At 59.9% G+C, this 16,704-nt stretch overlaps 1 protein-coding gene across 1 annotated transcript; it reads left to right on the forward strand.

Moving 5' to 3' along the window:
* Nucleotides 1–411: 411 nt before the first annotated feature.
* On the forward strand, nt 412–4,271 carry LOC149120725 (leukocyte immunoglobulin-like receptor subfamily A member 6). The gene is made up of 4 exons (XM_089320131.1): nt 412–1,126; nt 1,231–1,539; nt 1,611–1,970; nt 2,329–4,271. The coding sequence occupies exons 1-4, from the start codon at nt 1,021–1,023 to the stop codon at nt 2,463–2,465; spliced, it is 912 nt and encodes a 303-aa protein (XP_089176257.1). The 5' UTR covers nt 412–1,020; the 3' UTR covers nt 2,466–4,271.
* Nucleotides 4,272–16,704: the final 12,433 nt, after the last annotated feature.

Below are 16,704 nucleotides of genomic sequence, written 5' to 3' on the forward strand. Positions count from 1 at the left end.
GTCTCTGTAGGGGTGGGGCGTGGGGAGCAGCTCTCAGGGGGACCTCTCTTCCAGGACTGTGCTGGGCACCAGAGGATGGGGCACAGGCGGGTGAGTCCTCCCCTGACCTGGCTTAGCCCCCGGGGCCCAGGCAGCTCAGGGTTAAGGAGCCCAGGGTGGCTGGGCTGATGGTGATGGCTGGGAGGGGCTGGGAGTGGAGCTGGGGAATGGGGTGGGGGAGGTGCGGCACCCTGGGGTCTGCAGCTCTGATTCCCTTCCAGGGGCCCTCCCGAAGCCCTCCATCTGGGCCGACCCAGGCCCCCTGGTTGCCGTGGGGAGCCCGGTGACCCTCTGGTGTGGGGAGCAACTGGGAGCAACTCAGACTAGACTAAGTTACTGGAATTAAGACTTATTCTATGCATCTGCTCTCCCACAATATGGCGCTGGGAGAGGAGAAAACAGCTTCTACGCAGCTGCCTCTTGCCAACTTGAGTGATGACCTCCAGGAGCTGATCCTGCTCCTGATTGGAGGAGAGCAGCGTACTCGGTGTGTGGGCAGCCGAGTTGGGATTGGCGGAGGAGGACTATAAAGGAGGAGAGAGACGGCATGCACGAGGAACATCTAAGGGGAACATCTAGAAGGAACACCTGTGCAGCCCCCGAGAGAGCCGGCCGGCGGTGTGCCGCTCCCCCGCGGAAGTGGGGAATGTGGCAGGGGGAACCGCCCTTCCACGGAGGTGGAAGGGACGGTAGCCAACCCGGGAAGAACCGGCAGCAAACCCGGGGAGGGCCGAGCAGACGAAAGAACAGCGCAGGGTCCTGTGTCGTTCCTCCACAAAGACGGGGAGTGACATAATGGTGCCGTGACTCGGATATGAAGCCTAGGCAGGGCTTAGTGTCGTTCCTCCATGAAGAGGGGGAGCGACACTCTGGTGCCAGGGGTCTCTGCAGGCTGAGGTGTATCGTGTGTATAAAGCGGGCAGCCCTCAGCCCTGGGTAGTGCAGGCCCAGCAGGTCTCCAGAAACAAGGCCAGCTTCTCCATGATCAAGGACATGAGCTCCCACGACTCAGGGCAGTACTGTTGTGTGTATCGGACCTCGCTTGGCCTCTCCCAGCCCAGTGAGCCCCTGACCCTGGTGCTGACAGGTAAGGGGGTGTCCCTGCCCAGAGAGGCTCCAACTCACAGAAAGAAGCCAAGTGGGGTGCACGGGGCGGCAGCCCACACAACACGGCTCTGCCCTCCCCTGCAGGGATGTTCCCGGCGCCCTCCCTGTCAGCCCAGCCAAGCCTCGTGGTGGCGTCAGGAGGGAACGTGTCCCTCTCTTGTCGCTCAGAGTATGATGATGCCCGCACTGCCCATCTGCTGAAGGAGGGCGGAGCCAGCCCCCTACACAGCCTGGAAGCCAGGTTCTCCCATGTGGCTGGGGTGTGGCAGGCCACCTTCCTCCTGGGCCCTGTGGACGGAACCCAGGGTGGCATCTACACTTGCTACTGGGCTCTCAGCAGTTATCCTCATGTGTGGTCACTGCCCAGTGAGCCCCTGGAGCTCCAGGTCACAGGTGAGGGGCCCGGTGTCCATGGAGCCTGGGTGGGGCGGGAGTTGCAGGAATGCTGACCCTACGTGGGCGATGATCATCTCAGACCCTGCTAGCTGTGGGCTGCTCCCTCCACATGCCATCCTCTCTCCCAGGAATGTACAGGAAACCCTCCCTGCAGGCCCAGCCGGGGCCCTCGGTGCCCTGGGGAGTGACAGTGGCCCTGCTCTGTGGCTCCCAGGAGCTAATGGACACCTTTCTCCTGCACAAGGTGGGCTCAGGCGCCCCTCCCCAGCGCCTGCTTGTCCCAGGCTCGGCCATGGCTGCTCAGGCCACCTTCACGCTGGGTCCTGTGACCTCGGCCCATGGGGGCACCTACAGGTGCTACAGCGCCCACAGCAATGACCCCTACCTGTGGTCATGGCCCAGTGACCCCCTGCAGCTCGAGGTGTCAGGTGAGGGTTCCAGCCCTGTGTCCTTGGTCATCCTGGTCAGTGCAGGGCTGTCCCCAGGAGAGGGCTGGGTGGGGAAGGGCTCCAGGGGAGGTCACCAGGGAGTTGGAACAGCAGAGGACTTCAGCCCGAGGGCCCGGGGCCTCAGTGCTGAGTCCATGGGAGGGCAGGGTCTCCTCCATCGTCCCGTCCCTGTTCTCAGGGGGACCGGAGCCCAGCAGCCCCTCCCACCCCCAGCCAGGCTCCCCCGTTGGTGAGTGAGCTACAGGCTCGACCCAGGGCTCAGGCAGCTGCAGGGAGGTGGGGTCCTGGGTGATTGGGTCTGGCCAGCCTATGTGACCCCTCCGTGTACCCCACCCAGCCCCAGCGCCCCAGGACCACACCCTGGAGAACCTCATCTGCATGCGCGTGGCGGGCTTTGTCCTGTTGGGCCTGGGACTTCTGCTGCCAGAGGCTTGGTACAGCCACAAGAGGACCCGGGCAGCGGAACGGAGGTGACCTGGAGAGAGGACAGTGCTGGGTCAGAGAAGCTGGGTCAGAGGCCGCTCCCTGGGGGCGGGGAGGGGGGAGTCGGGTGCACAGTGGGGAACTGTCCCCCCTAGTGTGGGTGCTGGGAGCTGTCTGGGGGCATCAGGGGCTCTTTATTCAGCTGTGGACTTCTGCCCTGTGGCTGTGCCCTGTCCCGCCTGGCTCTCCGGTAGGACAGCGCCACCTGCAGGCCGCATGTGGACCTGCACCCGCCTCCGCTTTGCTCCGCCCCCAGGGAGCCTTTTGCTCTGTTTCTGGTGAATGCAGTTCCCAGTGCGCATGCGTGGGAATCCGCGTTTCCAGCCAAGCACACGGAGCTTGCGCCAAGTAACAGAAGAAACGAGCGAAATCGGATTTCAGGGTGGGCGAGGTCCATCCCACACGGGACGCTCACGGCCTCTCAGGCCCCGAGTCCTTCCCTGGGCTTGGGACGCCTTGCGTGTGGGGGCTCAGAAGGGTCACACGGGAACCGGTGCCCGGGAGTCTGACGGGCGGGTGTCTGGGCACTGCTTAGCGGCTGCTCTGAAACAAGCATGCTTTCTGTGGGGGTGCCTCTAGCCGTCATACGGCCACCCTCCAGGAGCCCCTGTGAGGTCTGTGATGCGGGCTGGGAAGAGACGCCCCCCGCTGCCTGCCGGGTGCCGGGGGCTCCTCCGTCAGGGCCCCGCTGTGCACCTCGGGTTCCTGCCGCGTGAAGGCAGTGCTACTTCCTAGTCAGGGTGACGGCACCAAGTACAAGGAGTCCTCCCCTGCTTCTATGGACAAAGTCGGCTCCGTCGGCCCCACCTGCACCAGGTGTGTCTGCCTCCCAACCGTCCTGGGGCACATGGCACACTGCCCTCGGTCTCTGCACAGAGCTCAGTCGGGCTCGGTGCTAAGGGGCTAACAGAGAAGCACGTGGATAAGGGGAGGCAGCGTGAGGTGGGCGCCTCCCCTGTGTCGGGGTCCAGCTGAGAATAGAGGGCTTCAGACGCGGAGTCCCTGTTCAGGGCTGGCGGCTTGAATGACTCAATCCAGGCTGCTTGCTTGCCTCCTGGCCTCCCGCAGCCCGGGCTGAATCCTGCTCCTGGAACCGTGCCGTCCCCACGCCCCACCCTCTGTCCCGTCCCAAAGCGCGAATCACACTTGTGCAGGCCCTGTGTTAGTGGTTCTGACTGTGCCAGGACTGGGCTCGCCCCCCCCTTGCGGAGTAGAAAGCTCAGAGTCTGGACTGAGATGTCCCCAGCTTCCAGCCCGGGCTTGCGTGGTCTCAGCTGTGGTACTGAGCGAGTGGTGTGGGTTCTCCAAGCGCCAGCCCCGCCCTCTGAGAGTGCAGAGCAGAGTCGGGCATGGGGAGGGATTCCCGGGGAAGCAGAACTCCAAACTCCATGGAGGCCAAGCAGTGCCTTAGGGACGAGGAGGGACTGGGAGCAGCTTAGTGAGTGTGGGCATTTGGGGGGATGACCATGGAGCTAGAAGAGTTCATGTGGGGCCGGCACTGTGGCAGTGCAGGTTCAATCCCAGCCTGCAGGGCTGCCATCCCATAGGGGCCAGGGTTGGAGTCCCAGCTGCTCCACATCCGCTCCCGCTCCCTGCTAATGCACCTGGGAGAGCAGCAGAAGGTGGTCCAAGTCCCTGGTCCCTGCACCCGCAGGGGGGATGGGGAGAAGATCCTGGTTCCTGGCCCCAGATAGCCCTGGCTCTGCACGTTGTGGCCACTTGGGGAGTGAACCAGCAGATGGAAGACCTCTCTCTCTCTCTCTCTCTCTCTCTCTCTCTCTCTCTCGTCTCTATCTAGATCCGTAACTCTTTCAAATAAATAAAATATATTTTTAAAGAGTTAATGGTGTACAACATTGTTAATGTAGTAAGTCAGCACAGTATGTACTTTAAAGGGCTGGTTTAATGTTATTTGAAATTCGGCACACTAAAGAAGGAAAACATTGTTTCTCATCAGTGCCTGACAATCCATCAGTTCCTCTCCTGCACATATAACCACAGGGATTGAAGCAGGACCCCAAGCAGGTGTTTGCATCCACGGGTTCAGAGCAGCCTCATTCACATGAGCCCAAAGATGCCAGCAACCAGAATAAGCACAACAGGTGAGTGCGTCCACAACAGGCGGTGTTTGTAGACACGGCTGATACTCTCCTGTTAGAAAAGAAGGAGCGTCTGGATAATCGTGGAGAAACCCTGAAGATATGACAATACAGAAATCAGCCGGTGTCACAAAGACACCATGGTCTGATTCTGCTCTGAGAGGTGCCCAGTGGTGCAGATTCAGAGGGCAGAACGTGGACTCGGGTGTGGGGAGGGAGCGTGCAGGCTCCTGCTGAGTGGGTCTGGGGTTTCTCTCTCTGCTAATGAAGATGTTTGTGACAGGTGCTGGTGGGTACACGACACAGTGAACGTGAGAGGTAGCTACAGCAGTGAGTTAAATTTCTGTCAGGTCTGTAATCTGTGCTATGTGAATTTCAGCTCGACAAAGGAGGAAGACACAAACACCAATAACATATTTGCCACCTATTTTTCCCTTTAAATGAACACATAATAATTTGGGAGGTACAGCGTGGGATTTGAAGGTGTGCTGATCACACCAGGGCGTTCCCATCTCGTCATGTCTTGTGTTTGAGCCCCAGCTCCTCTCCTCGAGTTCTTTGTGGAAACACTCAACAGGTTATGTGAGCCATGGGTGCCTCCTGTGCTGTGCAGACAGAGCCGTTCCTCTATCTGACTCCACCTTGGGACCCGGGGACCAAACCTCCCTCATCTCTCCCCCAGACCCTTTTCAGCGATAGTGGTCACCATCCTACTCTGCTACTATAAGACCAACTTTTCCAACTTCCGCGTAGAAGGGAGAACTTACACTGGATTCCTGGGAAGGCGTATTTCACTTAATGTTCTCCAGTCCCGGCCATTTCTCCACAAATGACTGGGTTTCATTAACACTTTTTGAGAACAGAATTAGAGAGTGGGAGTTGGTACAGCAGTTAAGTCCCTGATTGGATGCCTCAATGCCACAGCAGAGTGCCTGGGTTAGGTCCAGATCTGCCTCTGAGGTGGCTTCCATTACTGCACACCTAGGAGACAGGCAGTGGCTCAGTGCTCGTTCCTGCCCCAGGAGGGAGATTGGCTGCAGCTCCAGGCTCCTGACTGCGTAGCGCAGCCCTGGCTATTGCCAGCATTTGGGGGGTGAACCAGCAAAGAAAAGATCTCTCCCTCTCTCTTCCCCTATCAAATAAAATTATAAGTATTTCAAAAGAAAATGATAGGCCTTTCATCTTAATTTATTTCTGCCCCCCCCCCCAAGAACAGGGAAAAATGGTGTCTCTCTGACAGTCCATCGAAGTCTAGGCTGTATTTTTTCCAAGGGATATTGCCAGTCCTATCATATCTGCCATACTAGGTTCACCAATTCCCTTGAGTGGGTGTGTGAAGATCCCGTGGCAGGAAACCTCTGTATCTACCTCGCCCCATCTGGAGATCCTGGGAAGCCATACACGAGGTGGTGGAGAAGGAACTGGGGTTGCAGAAGGAGGCTGATTCATCAGGACTACCATGGATACAGCACTGCAGGGTGTTACCATGGGACATAGAAAGGATTCCCACGGATACAACCATGCAGGGTGTTCCCAGTACAGACAGATGGAGGATTCCCATGAATACAACACTGCAGGGTGTTCCCAGTGTGACATAGGGAGGACTCGCACAATCACAACACTACATGGTGTTATCAGTGCCGACAGAGTAGGATTCACAGGATGCCACACTGCAGGGTGTTACCAGTATCGACAGAGGGAGGGTCACCTCGGCAGCCCCCAGTGTTGCCCTAGAGTTGGTGGTGCTGGGTGAGGAGACATCCAGGGTCTTCAGCCCTCATGTGGGAATTTTACCTGATTTTTAATAGACTTCGAGAATGGTTTTAGGGAACAAATGAGAAGTTACCACATGGAGTTGCTATAGACCCTTCACCCAGCTCCCTGTTAGCATTGTAGGTTAATATGGCGCATTTCTTCCCAGCACCCTTAGCTCAACTAGTCCATGGTTTATTTAGATTTCCTGTGTTGGAACCTAATCCTTTATCTTCTCCAGGATCTCACACTGCCTCTGGTTCTCTCTGTCTCTTTAGGCCCTTCAATTCCCTTGTTGGTGTTGACCTTGATGACAATTTTCAAGAACATTTGCAAGACCTTCAAGGAAGCCCTGCCCTGGGAAGCTGTGTGACAGGACTGGGTGATGGGTCACTATGCAGAAGATGCCAGAAAAGGGCTGTCCCCAGCACAGCCCAGCAGGGACCCAGAGGATGCAGGAGCCTGGCTGCTGCTGTGGATCTGGGGCACTTGGTTCCCAAGGGAGCGTCACCCTTCCTCCCGGCACATTCTGTGTGGAAGGAAGTCTACGTCAACCCACACCTGAGAAGTGGAGCGCAACGCACCTGCTCCGGCCCAGCCTTCACTCTAGCTCTACCCCCAGGGTGGCCAACCTGCTGTATCTGGAGGGGGCGTCTAGGCCCCCTGCTTTCCGGAGGAGCACGTCTGGGGTTTCCGGAAGAGAAGTGCAGGGTCTCTTAATTTCATGAAGTTGGTGTGTGGGGTCTCCAGAGAGCACTCGAAATTCCCGGGTTTCCAGAAGAGAACTTTTGTGGTTCCTAAAGATAGTGTGTAGGGGGGGTCTCCGGAAGAGCGCGTCTGATACTGCAGCTATCCGGCAGAGGGGACTGGGGTCTTTATATGCACGCCCGAGGATCCCGGGTTTCTGGAAGAGCGCGTCTGGCATTTCCGGTCCATGAACCTTCTCTCTACACCGCAGCTCCCCTTCAGCCCCACCTGGCCCCTGGAACCCTTGGTACCACGCCCGATTCCTGGTTTACTTCTCGACGGTGACAACTCCCTGAGCGCATGGGCGGCTCCTTGGCTCACCTGTCCGCAACAGTGTGGGACAGAGAGGGGATCCTGGGCTGCACCACCCCTCCGGGTCCCGACCCCCACCGCTCCCTTCTCCTAGCGCAGGTCGGGCACAGGGGAGGAGCTAACGGAGAGGAGACCTTTAGACACCAGCCCGCCCGAGTTCCTGCGGCGCAGCTCGCATCGCTGTCATCATCAACCGAGGCGAATGGGGCCCGAAGCAAGGCGTCTCACAGTGGAATACGACTCGGCCATGGAACGAGTGAAACCAGGACGTTTGCAGCAAACCGAGGCACTGCGGACACTGTGGGAGTGAAACAAGCCAGGCACAGAGGAGAACCCACGCGGGAAGTCACTCAGGTGTGGGCTGTGAGGAACTCGGGGAGCAGCATGGTGGTCACCAGGGGAGGGCGTGGGATCCGCAGGTCAGAGAGCAGAGCTACAGAATCACGTGGGAGGAGAGGTCTAGAGGTGTAGTGTGCGTCATGGCGACTGTAGTTAATAACGCTCACGGCATGGGCAGCTGAAATTGCTTAAAACTGTTTCAGATGCTTCCAGCACACAATAAGTCTGTGAGGTAATGCACACGTTATCTAGCTTGGGTTAGCTCTTCCACTCTGTGTGTTTGTGTGTGTGTGCGTGTTTCATGTTTACATGACAAATAGACACAAATACAACCTTTGGCTTCAAAGTAACTTTCTTCAAAAGGAGAAAGTGTGCTGCCCTCACCCCTTCTCTTTCAGGCTCCTGTGACAAGCCCTGCCTGGCCGTGGAACAGGGTCTGGGGTGAGGCCAGGACAGAACATTTTCCTGTGATTTCCTCTCCAGCGTCCTCTTGGATAAGTTCCAGTGAGCCCAGAGGGAAATGGCTCCCTGCCACAGCGCTGACGCCAGGGGTGCTGGGCAACCTTGGTTCTTGTCCTAGAACCCCCGTATCTCTGTGGTCGCCACCATGGCAGCCCTCAGGTGTGGCAGCCCCCAGTGGTGTCCTGGAGCTCGTGGTCACAGGTAGGTGTCTCTCAGTCCCGCTGTGTCCTTGGCAGAGGCTTGCGGCTGGCTGTCCAGGGCCCTGTCCATAGCAGGGGTGTGCAGAGGAGTGTGGGAACGCAGTAGAGGGCACCACGACTCGGGCAAGGATGCGACGAGAATGGCTTCCCCCCCCCCCATTCAGCTCACATCCTCTGCCGTCTCCCAGGCAGTATCCCTGGGGACAGGAGGTCAGCTGAGCCAGGTGGGCGTGGGCGCAGCACAGCAGCCACGAGAGATACACACTCTGGATCATGGTCAAGTCCCAGTGAGCCAGGTTAGAGCTGATGTTTGTGTGTCACAGCGTGTCCACATGGCCTGGGGCAGCCTTCTTTAGATTTGTCTCAGACAATGAAAAGGTGAAAAGACACGTAGCCCACGGGCCATCCACAGAGAGGCCGGAGGCTGGCTCTGGTCCTTGGGGCAGGATGTGCTGACCTCTGCTGGGCACTGAGTACGCGAGTGGAGGTGCAGGTCAGGCTGCGCACGGGATGCTGTCCCATCAGCACACTCACACACGCATGCACACACACGCAGACACACAGACACACATGCACACATACACACAAATGCAGACACATAAACACATGCACACAAACATGCGCGCATGCACACACATGCAGGAACACAGAGAAACACAGATAAATACATGTGTGCACACAGATGCACACACACATGCACACATAAGCACAGATGCGCATGCCCAGAGACACAAACATGCATGTACCTGCAGACCCACACATAGATACATACGTGCAAACACATGCAGAAATACATGCATAGACATACACATGCACACACACAGATGCACATACATACTCACGTGCACACAGACATACAAATGTGCACACATGTGCACACACATCAACAGGACACATTAGAAACAATCCCATAGGTATCTGGTCTCAAGGGCACAGAAATAAAGAGCCAGTGGTGGAGACGAAAGCTTAGTTGAGAGCCTTCTGGCTCGAGTGGGAGCGGAAGTGGGGGTACTCGGCAGACGCTGCCCAGGAGGTGGGCCCTGATGGGGTAAGCACCTCCCAGGGAACAGAGACCCCGCCCCAAGTCCCTGAGGAGGGGGCTTTGAACCAAGGTCTCCACAGAGCTCCAGAGAGCGGGTGCTGTGGAAAGAAAGCAGTCAGGACCCTCAGCCCTCAGGGAAAAGCTCCGGTCACCACCCCAGCCGGCCACATACAGGGAGCCTGCACCTGCAGATCTGGAAGCAAAGTCCTGAAAACCCAACACCCGCGGCCTTCACGAGAGCACGAGGCTGAGTCTGACCGAGTGGGGTGGGAACCTGCACACCCACAGCGTCCACCGGAGAGCTGCCACCTGCTGGGCACCCAGCCCTGGGGGAACTGGGGAGACCACAGAAAGGGAGCTGGGGCCCCTCCACGGGGAGCAGAACCCACTGCAGATGAACCCTTAGCGTGAACAACCGGCCTCCTGAGGAAGCAATGTCCCACGATGCAAAGGGAGGCCCGGGTTCGATTCCCCGTTGCAGGTCCGGGCTCCGGCTCCCTGCTCATGAAGGTCCTGGAGCCGTAGTCTTGGGTAGGGTAGCTGGGTTCCTGCCTCCCGTGTCGGGGCATGGATGGAGCTCCTGGCCCCTGGTGTTGGCCCTGGTTCAAACCAGCCATGATAGGCATTTGCGGAGTGAACCAGTGGATGGAGCTCACTCACACACTCACTCTTTCTCACAGCCTCCCAAATTTTCAGAATTTAAAAACAGAAGATCAGAAACTCATAGGAAACCAGAGGTGGACCCCCGCACCACCCCAGGAGATTCCGTGGGGACATTGGCCTCGTCCTCACAGTGACAGGGGTTGACTCCATAATGATGGTCGGTGTTTGGAGAGAGTTTGTGTTGGCGGAGGTGGGGGGAGCCGGTCCCTGTGCCCCAGGACAAGAGAAGAAACCCAGTCTCAGGTGTGGACTCCCAGAGCTAGAGCGGCCCTGCCACGGTCCCTGACGCTGTCTCTGAAATCCAGCCACTGTCATCTCCCCCAAGGCGAGCACTCAGGGCCTTGGGGGCACAAGCCAGGGCAGGCGGGCGGGGCCTTGTTCGCCATCACTTCCAGGGAGCACAGAAAACCCGCCTTCCCGCCCCCACCCTCCCTCCTGCACCTGCAGGGAGAGGGCCGTGGTCCTCGCAGTTCTGTAACTCAGAAAGGAGGCGGAGCCCGCGCTCCCTTTTCCAGACAGGGGGAGGTGCTGTGCAGAGTCCCACATCTCTCCACGGCCTTAAGGCATTAAAGCAGGGGACACGGAACCCCCGTTCCCTCCCTCGTCTCCCCTGCATGTGGACAGCACGGTGACCTCCCAGGGCCGCCCCCCGACTGCGCCCCTCGGTCTGATCCCCCCGTTCCGGAGCCGCAGATACGCTGTGAACCCACGCGGGGTCCCTGCATTCACCTCCTGCAGCAGAGGAATTCACTCCAGGCTGCTGGAGGTCTGGGCTCTGCTAAGCGGAGCTGTGTGGAGCTCCCTTGGAGCGCTGACGGGAGTTCGTGTGTGGACCGCGATCCTGCGACCTGACGGTGACCAGTGAGGGCAGTTTCTGGTTGAGATGTTGGGTTGTCTTTAGGTAAGATGACGTCATCAGCAAAAGAGGTAGTCTTAGGTAAGATGACGTCATCAGCAAAGAGAGGTAGTCTTAGGTAAGATGACGTCATCAGGAAAGGAGGCGACATGGCTTCTTCCTTCCCAATTCGGACGCTTCTGTGGCTTCTTCTCGCCCACCTGCTCTGGCGAGGACTTGCAGGGCCGCGCAGGCAGCAGTCAGGGCTCACGTTTCCTACAAGGACCCGCACTCTTCCTTCACAGAGAAGGAGGCAACCCTGCGCACAGTCCCCTCAGCAGGCGTCTGAGCGCCCCATGTCGGTGTGCACCTTTGCAGGCATGTGTAAGTGTGCACCTGCGCAGTCACGTGTCGGTGTGCGTCTGCGAATCACGTGGCTGGCAGCGCCTGCGCAGTCCAGAGTCGGTGTGCGTGTGTGCGAGGCCGCCCCAGGTGAGTCCGTGTGCGCCCACACGGGGAAGCTGAGGCTCAGGGCAGAGGGGTGTGTGAGGGGACGCAGTGAGGGCGCCTCCCCCGGGAGTCAGGGCAGGCGGCAGGGAGGGGGCGGCGCAGGTCCTGGGAGGCCTCAGGGCCCCGCAGCGGGGTGGTCGGGTCAGGGGAAGCTGTGGCTGAGGGGCGTGGGAGCAGCGTCCGCGGCGGAGGGGGCGTCCGGGCCTCCCCCGCCCTGGGTCGGGCCCCGGGACCTCCGGGCCGGGCGGGAGCGGGGCTGTGCCCACCTGCGTCCTCCGGAAGTGGCCGGGCTGCGACCCCACAGGAGGGACTGAGGGCGGGGACGACCCCGGGGCGCATCAGCCCACCTGAGGGGCGGCTCCGGGAGGGAGGCCCGTGTCCTTGGTGCTGGGTCCTGGCCCTGGGAGAGGAGGGCGGAGCCGGCTGACAGGGCGGGGCGGGGCCCCATCCCTGCAGGGCGCCTGTGCCCCCATCCTGGGGACTGAGGGCCTGGCTGGGGTGGGGGCGGTGCCCCTTCCTGTGGGGCTGCGGGCGGAACAGCCCTGCGATGCTGGGAGGACCCGGCCTCCGAGCGTCCACACCCGGTGTGTGTCCCTGACGCGGGCGCTGTGCCAGGGCCGGCGGAGAGGACGCCATGACCCCCGCCCTCGTGGTCCTGCTCTGCCTGGGGAGACTGGAAGACGGGGAGGGGAGACCCTGCTCTGGGAGGGACCCTGCCCCTGCCCACCGCCCACCCCTGCCCACAGCCAGGCCCTGCTCCCTGGAGACCCCAGGCTCAGGCGCCCCGGGGAGGAGAGGACCTGCGCAGGGGCGGGGCAACCCTCTCACGGGGAGCTCTCCTCCAGGGCTGTGCGGGACCCAGGACCCGAGTGCAGGCAGGTGAGCGTGCCCCCACTGTGCCGGTCCCCTCCCACCCCATGGGACAAGGGCCACCCCGGGCAGCTGGGGTGGGGACAGCAGCCCTGTCTGGTGAGGAGGGCGTCTGGGAGGGTCCTGGCCTGCGAGGGGACATGGTCCTGGGACCCAGCCTCTGGTTTCCTTCCAGGGATCCTCCCCAGTCCCAGCCTCCGGGCTGAGCCAGGCTCTGTGATCGCCCTGGGCAGGCCTGGGACCCTGTGGTGTTGGGGACCCTGGAGGCCCAGGAGTGCCGTCTGTATAGAGAGGGAATCCCAGAGCCCTGGAACAGAGCGATGCCCCTGGAGCCCGGAAACAAGGCCACGTTCCCCACCCTCTCATGGCTGAGGTGTACGCGGGGCGCTACCGCTGTGTCTGCCTCAGCGCTGCTGGCTGCTCAGAGCCCAGTGCCGCCCTGGAGCTGGGGTGACAGTGAGGAAGCCACACCTGAGCAGGAGCTGGGTAAGTCACGGGGACGCTGAGAGGAGGCGTAGATGGGAATTGGGTGCGGGGCCTGGGCTCCTGGGCCAGACACCCAGAGTGAGGGCGGTGGGACTGCAGGGCAGGAGGGAGAAGTGTGTGGGCGGAGCCATGTGCAGCCCCGCCCCTCTTCCCTCCTGACCCAGCAGGGCCCTTGGTGGTCCCTGCAGAGGGTCTGACGGGGTCACACAGGGACTCGGGGTCGGCCCAGCACCCTGGCCGGCTGCCCCAGGCCGGGCTCCCACAGGGGCCAGAGTAGATGCAACGCTGGACAGGACCCCGCCCAGGACGGGCTTCACACCCCAGGGGCTCTGTAGGCCTCTAGACCAGGACTGAGACTGCTCAGGGCAATGGGCCCTGGCCGGACCTGCTCCTGTAGGGAGAAGCTCGCCAGGCTGTGGGTGTTGCGCGGCCCGGCCCCTGCAGAGCTCCGTTGCGGCCCCGGAGCACAGGGCAGCCCGACAGAGACCCGGAGACAGCTCACCCAAGAGCCATGCTGAGCTGCGTCGCGAGACATGGGGGCCGGGAAGCACTGAGTATGGACCAGGCCGGGGTCTCCTTCTCCTCACTATCCCGTCCCTGTTCTCAGGGGGTGTGGGGAGCAATCCGGACTAGACTAAGTTACTCGAATTAGGACTTATTCTATGCATCTGCTCTCCCACAATATGGCGCTGGGAGAGAAGTAAACAGCTTCCGCACAGCTGCCTCCAGTTCAACTAATAAACTGTAGGACTTGCTCCTGATTGGAGGAGAGCAGCGTACTCGGCGTGTGGGCAGCCGAGTTAGGATTGGCGGAGGAGGACTATAAAGGAGGAGAGAAACGGCATGCACCAGGAACATCTATGGGGAACATCTAGCTGAAGGAACACCCGTGCAGCCCCCGAGAGACCCGGCCGGCGGTGTGCCGCTCCCCTGCGGAAGTGGGGAATGCGGCCAGGGGGAACTGCCCTTCCACGGAGGTGGAAGGGATAGTAGCCAACCCGGGAAGAACCAGCAGCAAACCCGGGGAAGGCCGAGCAGACGAAAGAACAGCGCAGGGTCCTGTGTCGTTCCTCCACGAAGAGGGGGAGCGACATAATGGTGCCGTGACTCGGATAGGAAACCTGACTCGGATAGGAAACCTGACTCGGATAGGAAACCTAGCTTGGATAGGAAACCTAGGACGGATAGCAAACTTAGGAGGGAAGAAACGGGAAGAGCTGGGAAAATGTCGGAGAGAGAGACTAGCAAACAGCCTAGGGAAATTTCGGAGAGAGACTAGCAAACAGCCTAGGGAAAAGCCGGACGAAAAAGGTGCCGGAAGAAGCTATCAAAGGCCTAGGCATAGATTCGGATACGGACTACGGGGGGAAGCTGGGAGAAATCTCTAAGGTCGAAAGCGAAAGTGAAAGCTAGAACAAACAGACTCGGGCGCGGACTGTGGGGAGAGGCCAGGAGAAATGAGGGAGGAGTATTGTTGGAGGAAAGCTTGGGGAAACATACCGGGTAGAGAAAAATGTTAGGGAAATTGAAGCCGCGGGGGGCAGGCCGAGGCGGATACGAAAGCCACTTTGGGATTCTCAAGTTAGCCCGGGAATAGGGGGCGAAAAGTTGAAACTAGAAGCTGAAACGTGAGCCTGGTTGGGATCCGTCTGATTAGCCCGGGGAGCAAAGGACGGGAAGCCAAACCGTGGGGGCGGAGACGTACGCTGGGTTGAATTCGCCAGGCTAGCCCGGGGAACTTAGATTGAATGCTAATGGCGGAGACGCAAGCTACGCTGTGTTACTCGCGGAAGCCGCCGCGTGCAGAGAGAGCACGGGGCGTGAATAGATACGGAACGGGGCTGGCGTAGGCCGTGGTTCAGACGCGAAAGGGTTAAGCGTGGAGACCGCGGAGCGCGCGAAGCCGAGCCGCGCAAAGCCTGGAAGCTGCGCAGATGAGAGAGGCGCGCGGGCTGAAGCGGCGCAGAGCCGGGAACCCGCCGGCGGGGCGAGGTGCCGGAAAGCCGCAGGGATAAGAGAAACAGAAGTTTAGAAGTAAAGTGAGAAAAATAGGAATGCTGGAAGATAGAAGTAAAATGGGAGAAATAGGAATGCCCGGAGATAGAGAAATAGAGAAATAAAAAGGCCTCCCTACAACACTGCAATGTGAGAGCTTGGATTCGGTCTGCCTAATCAAGTGAGGCGATGAGCACCTGCGGGCAGCTAGCAGCTTATGCGCCGCAGGTCACCGAAGACAGGCACGAATTAACATCAGTAAAGCTTCCCCACAATGCAACAATTAGGAGGCTTGGATTCGGTCTGCCTGATTTAAGGCGGTAAGCGCCAGCAAAGCTCGACCAGAGTATGAGCTGCAGGTCACCGAAGATAGGCACGAACCAACACTAATAAGTCTCCCCCACAATAAGGCAATGAGAAGGCTTGGATTCGGTTTGCCTGATAGGTTTTGTAAGCCCCTGCAGGCAGAGCAGAGCATGCGCTGCAGGGCACCGAACACAGGCACGCATCAGCGCCTAAAAACCTCCTCACAACATGGCGAAGAGAGGACCCGGATTCGGTTTGCCTGATAGGACTTGTAAGAGCCTGTGGCAACTCTAGCAAGTAGAGCAGAGTGTGTGCCGCGGGACACCGAAGACAGGCGCGTATCAACGCTAAAAAATAAAAAGAAAGGGGGATCTGTGGGGAGCAATCCGGACTAGACTAAGTTACTCGAATTAGGACTTATTCTATGCATCTGCTCTCCCACAATATGGCGCTGGGAGAGAAGTAAACAGCTTCCGCACAGCTGCCTCCAGTTCAACTAATAAACTGTAGGACTTGCTCCTGATTGGAGGAGAGCAGCGTACTCGGCGTGTGGGCAGCCGAGTTAGGATTGGCGGAGGAGGACTATAAAGGAGGAGAGAAACGGCATGCACCAGGAACATCTATGGGGAACATCTAGCTGAAGGAACACCCGTGCAGCCCCCGAGAGACCCGGCCGGCGGTGTGCCGCTCCCCTGCGGAAGTGGGGAATGCGGCCAGGGGGAACTGCCCTTCCACGGAGGTGGAAGGGATAGTAGCCAACCCGGGAAGAACCAGCAGCAAACCCGGGGAAGGCCGAGCAGACGAAAGAACAGCGCAGGGTCCTGTGTCGTTCCTCCACGAAGAGGGGGAGCGACAAGGGGGACCGGAGCCCACCAGCCCTCGCACCCCCAGCCAGGCTCCCCTGCAGGTGAGTGAGCTACAGGCTGGACTCAGGGCTCAGGCTGCTGCGGGGAGGTGGGACTCGGGTGACTGGGTCTGTCCCGGCCTCGGTGACCCCTCCGTGCACAGCCCCAGCCCCAGCACCCAGGACCTCACCCTGGAGAACCTCATCCTCATGGGCGTGGCGAATTGGTCCTGCTGGGCCTCGGGCTTCTGCTGGCGAAGGCTTTGTACAGCCAGAGAAGGACCCGAGCCGCAGGCCAGCGATGACCTGGAGAGAGGACAGCGCTGGGTCAGAGAGGCTGTGCCCCGGGGGCGGGGGAGGTGGGAGGCCGGAGGCCGGGCCGCATGGTGAGAAGCCTCGGGGAAGTGGGCGGAGCTCACCTGGGGTTGCAGAAATCCTGCTCAGGGGCAGGGACCCTGGTGGGCCGCTGGCGGTGCTGCTTCACCGGGCTCCCACGCACATTCTGGGAAGGGGCCCCGGCCTCCCGCAGCCCTGCCCACTGCCCTGCAGGCTCCCGTGCTGTTCTGTGCTGTTCCTCTCCAGGGACCACACACAGCTCAGTGGCCCTGAGTGTCCACAGGAGTGGGGTCGAACGGCCCATCGATAGGGCGACGCCGGGATTCGCTCCCCTTGACCTTCAGCAAGTGGGCAGGACGTGGGCGGGACACCTGTCACTCAAGATGGATTTACCCTTCCACTCACCAAAAGGAGGCGATGACACGTGGGGTC

The sequence above is a fragment of the Oryctolagus cuniculus genome, chromosome 18 (assembly GCF_051225735.1).
Source record: "Oryctolagus cuniculus isolate XC-2025 breed Fujian yellow rabbit chromosome 18, ASM5122573v1, whole genome shotgun sequence".
In the NCBI taxonomy this organism is placed as follows: domain Eukaryota; kingdom Metazoa; phylum Chordata; class Mammalia; order Lagomorpha; family Leporidae; genus Oryctolagus; species Oryctolagus cuniculus.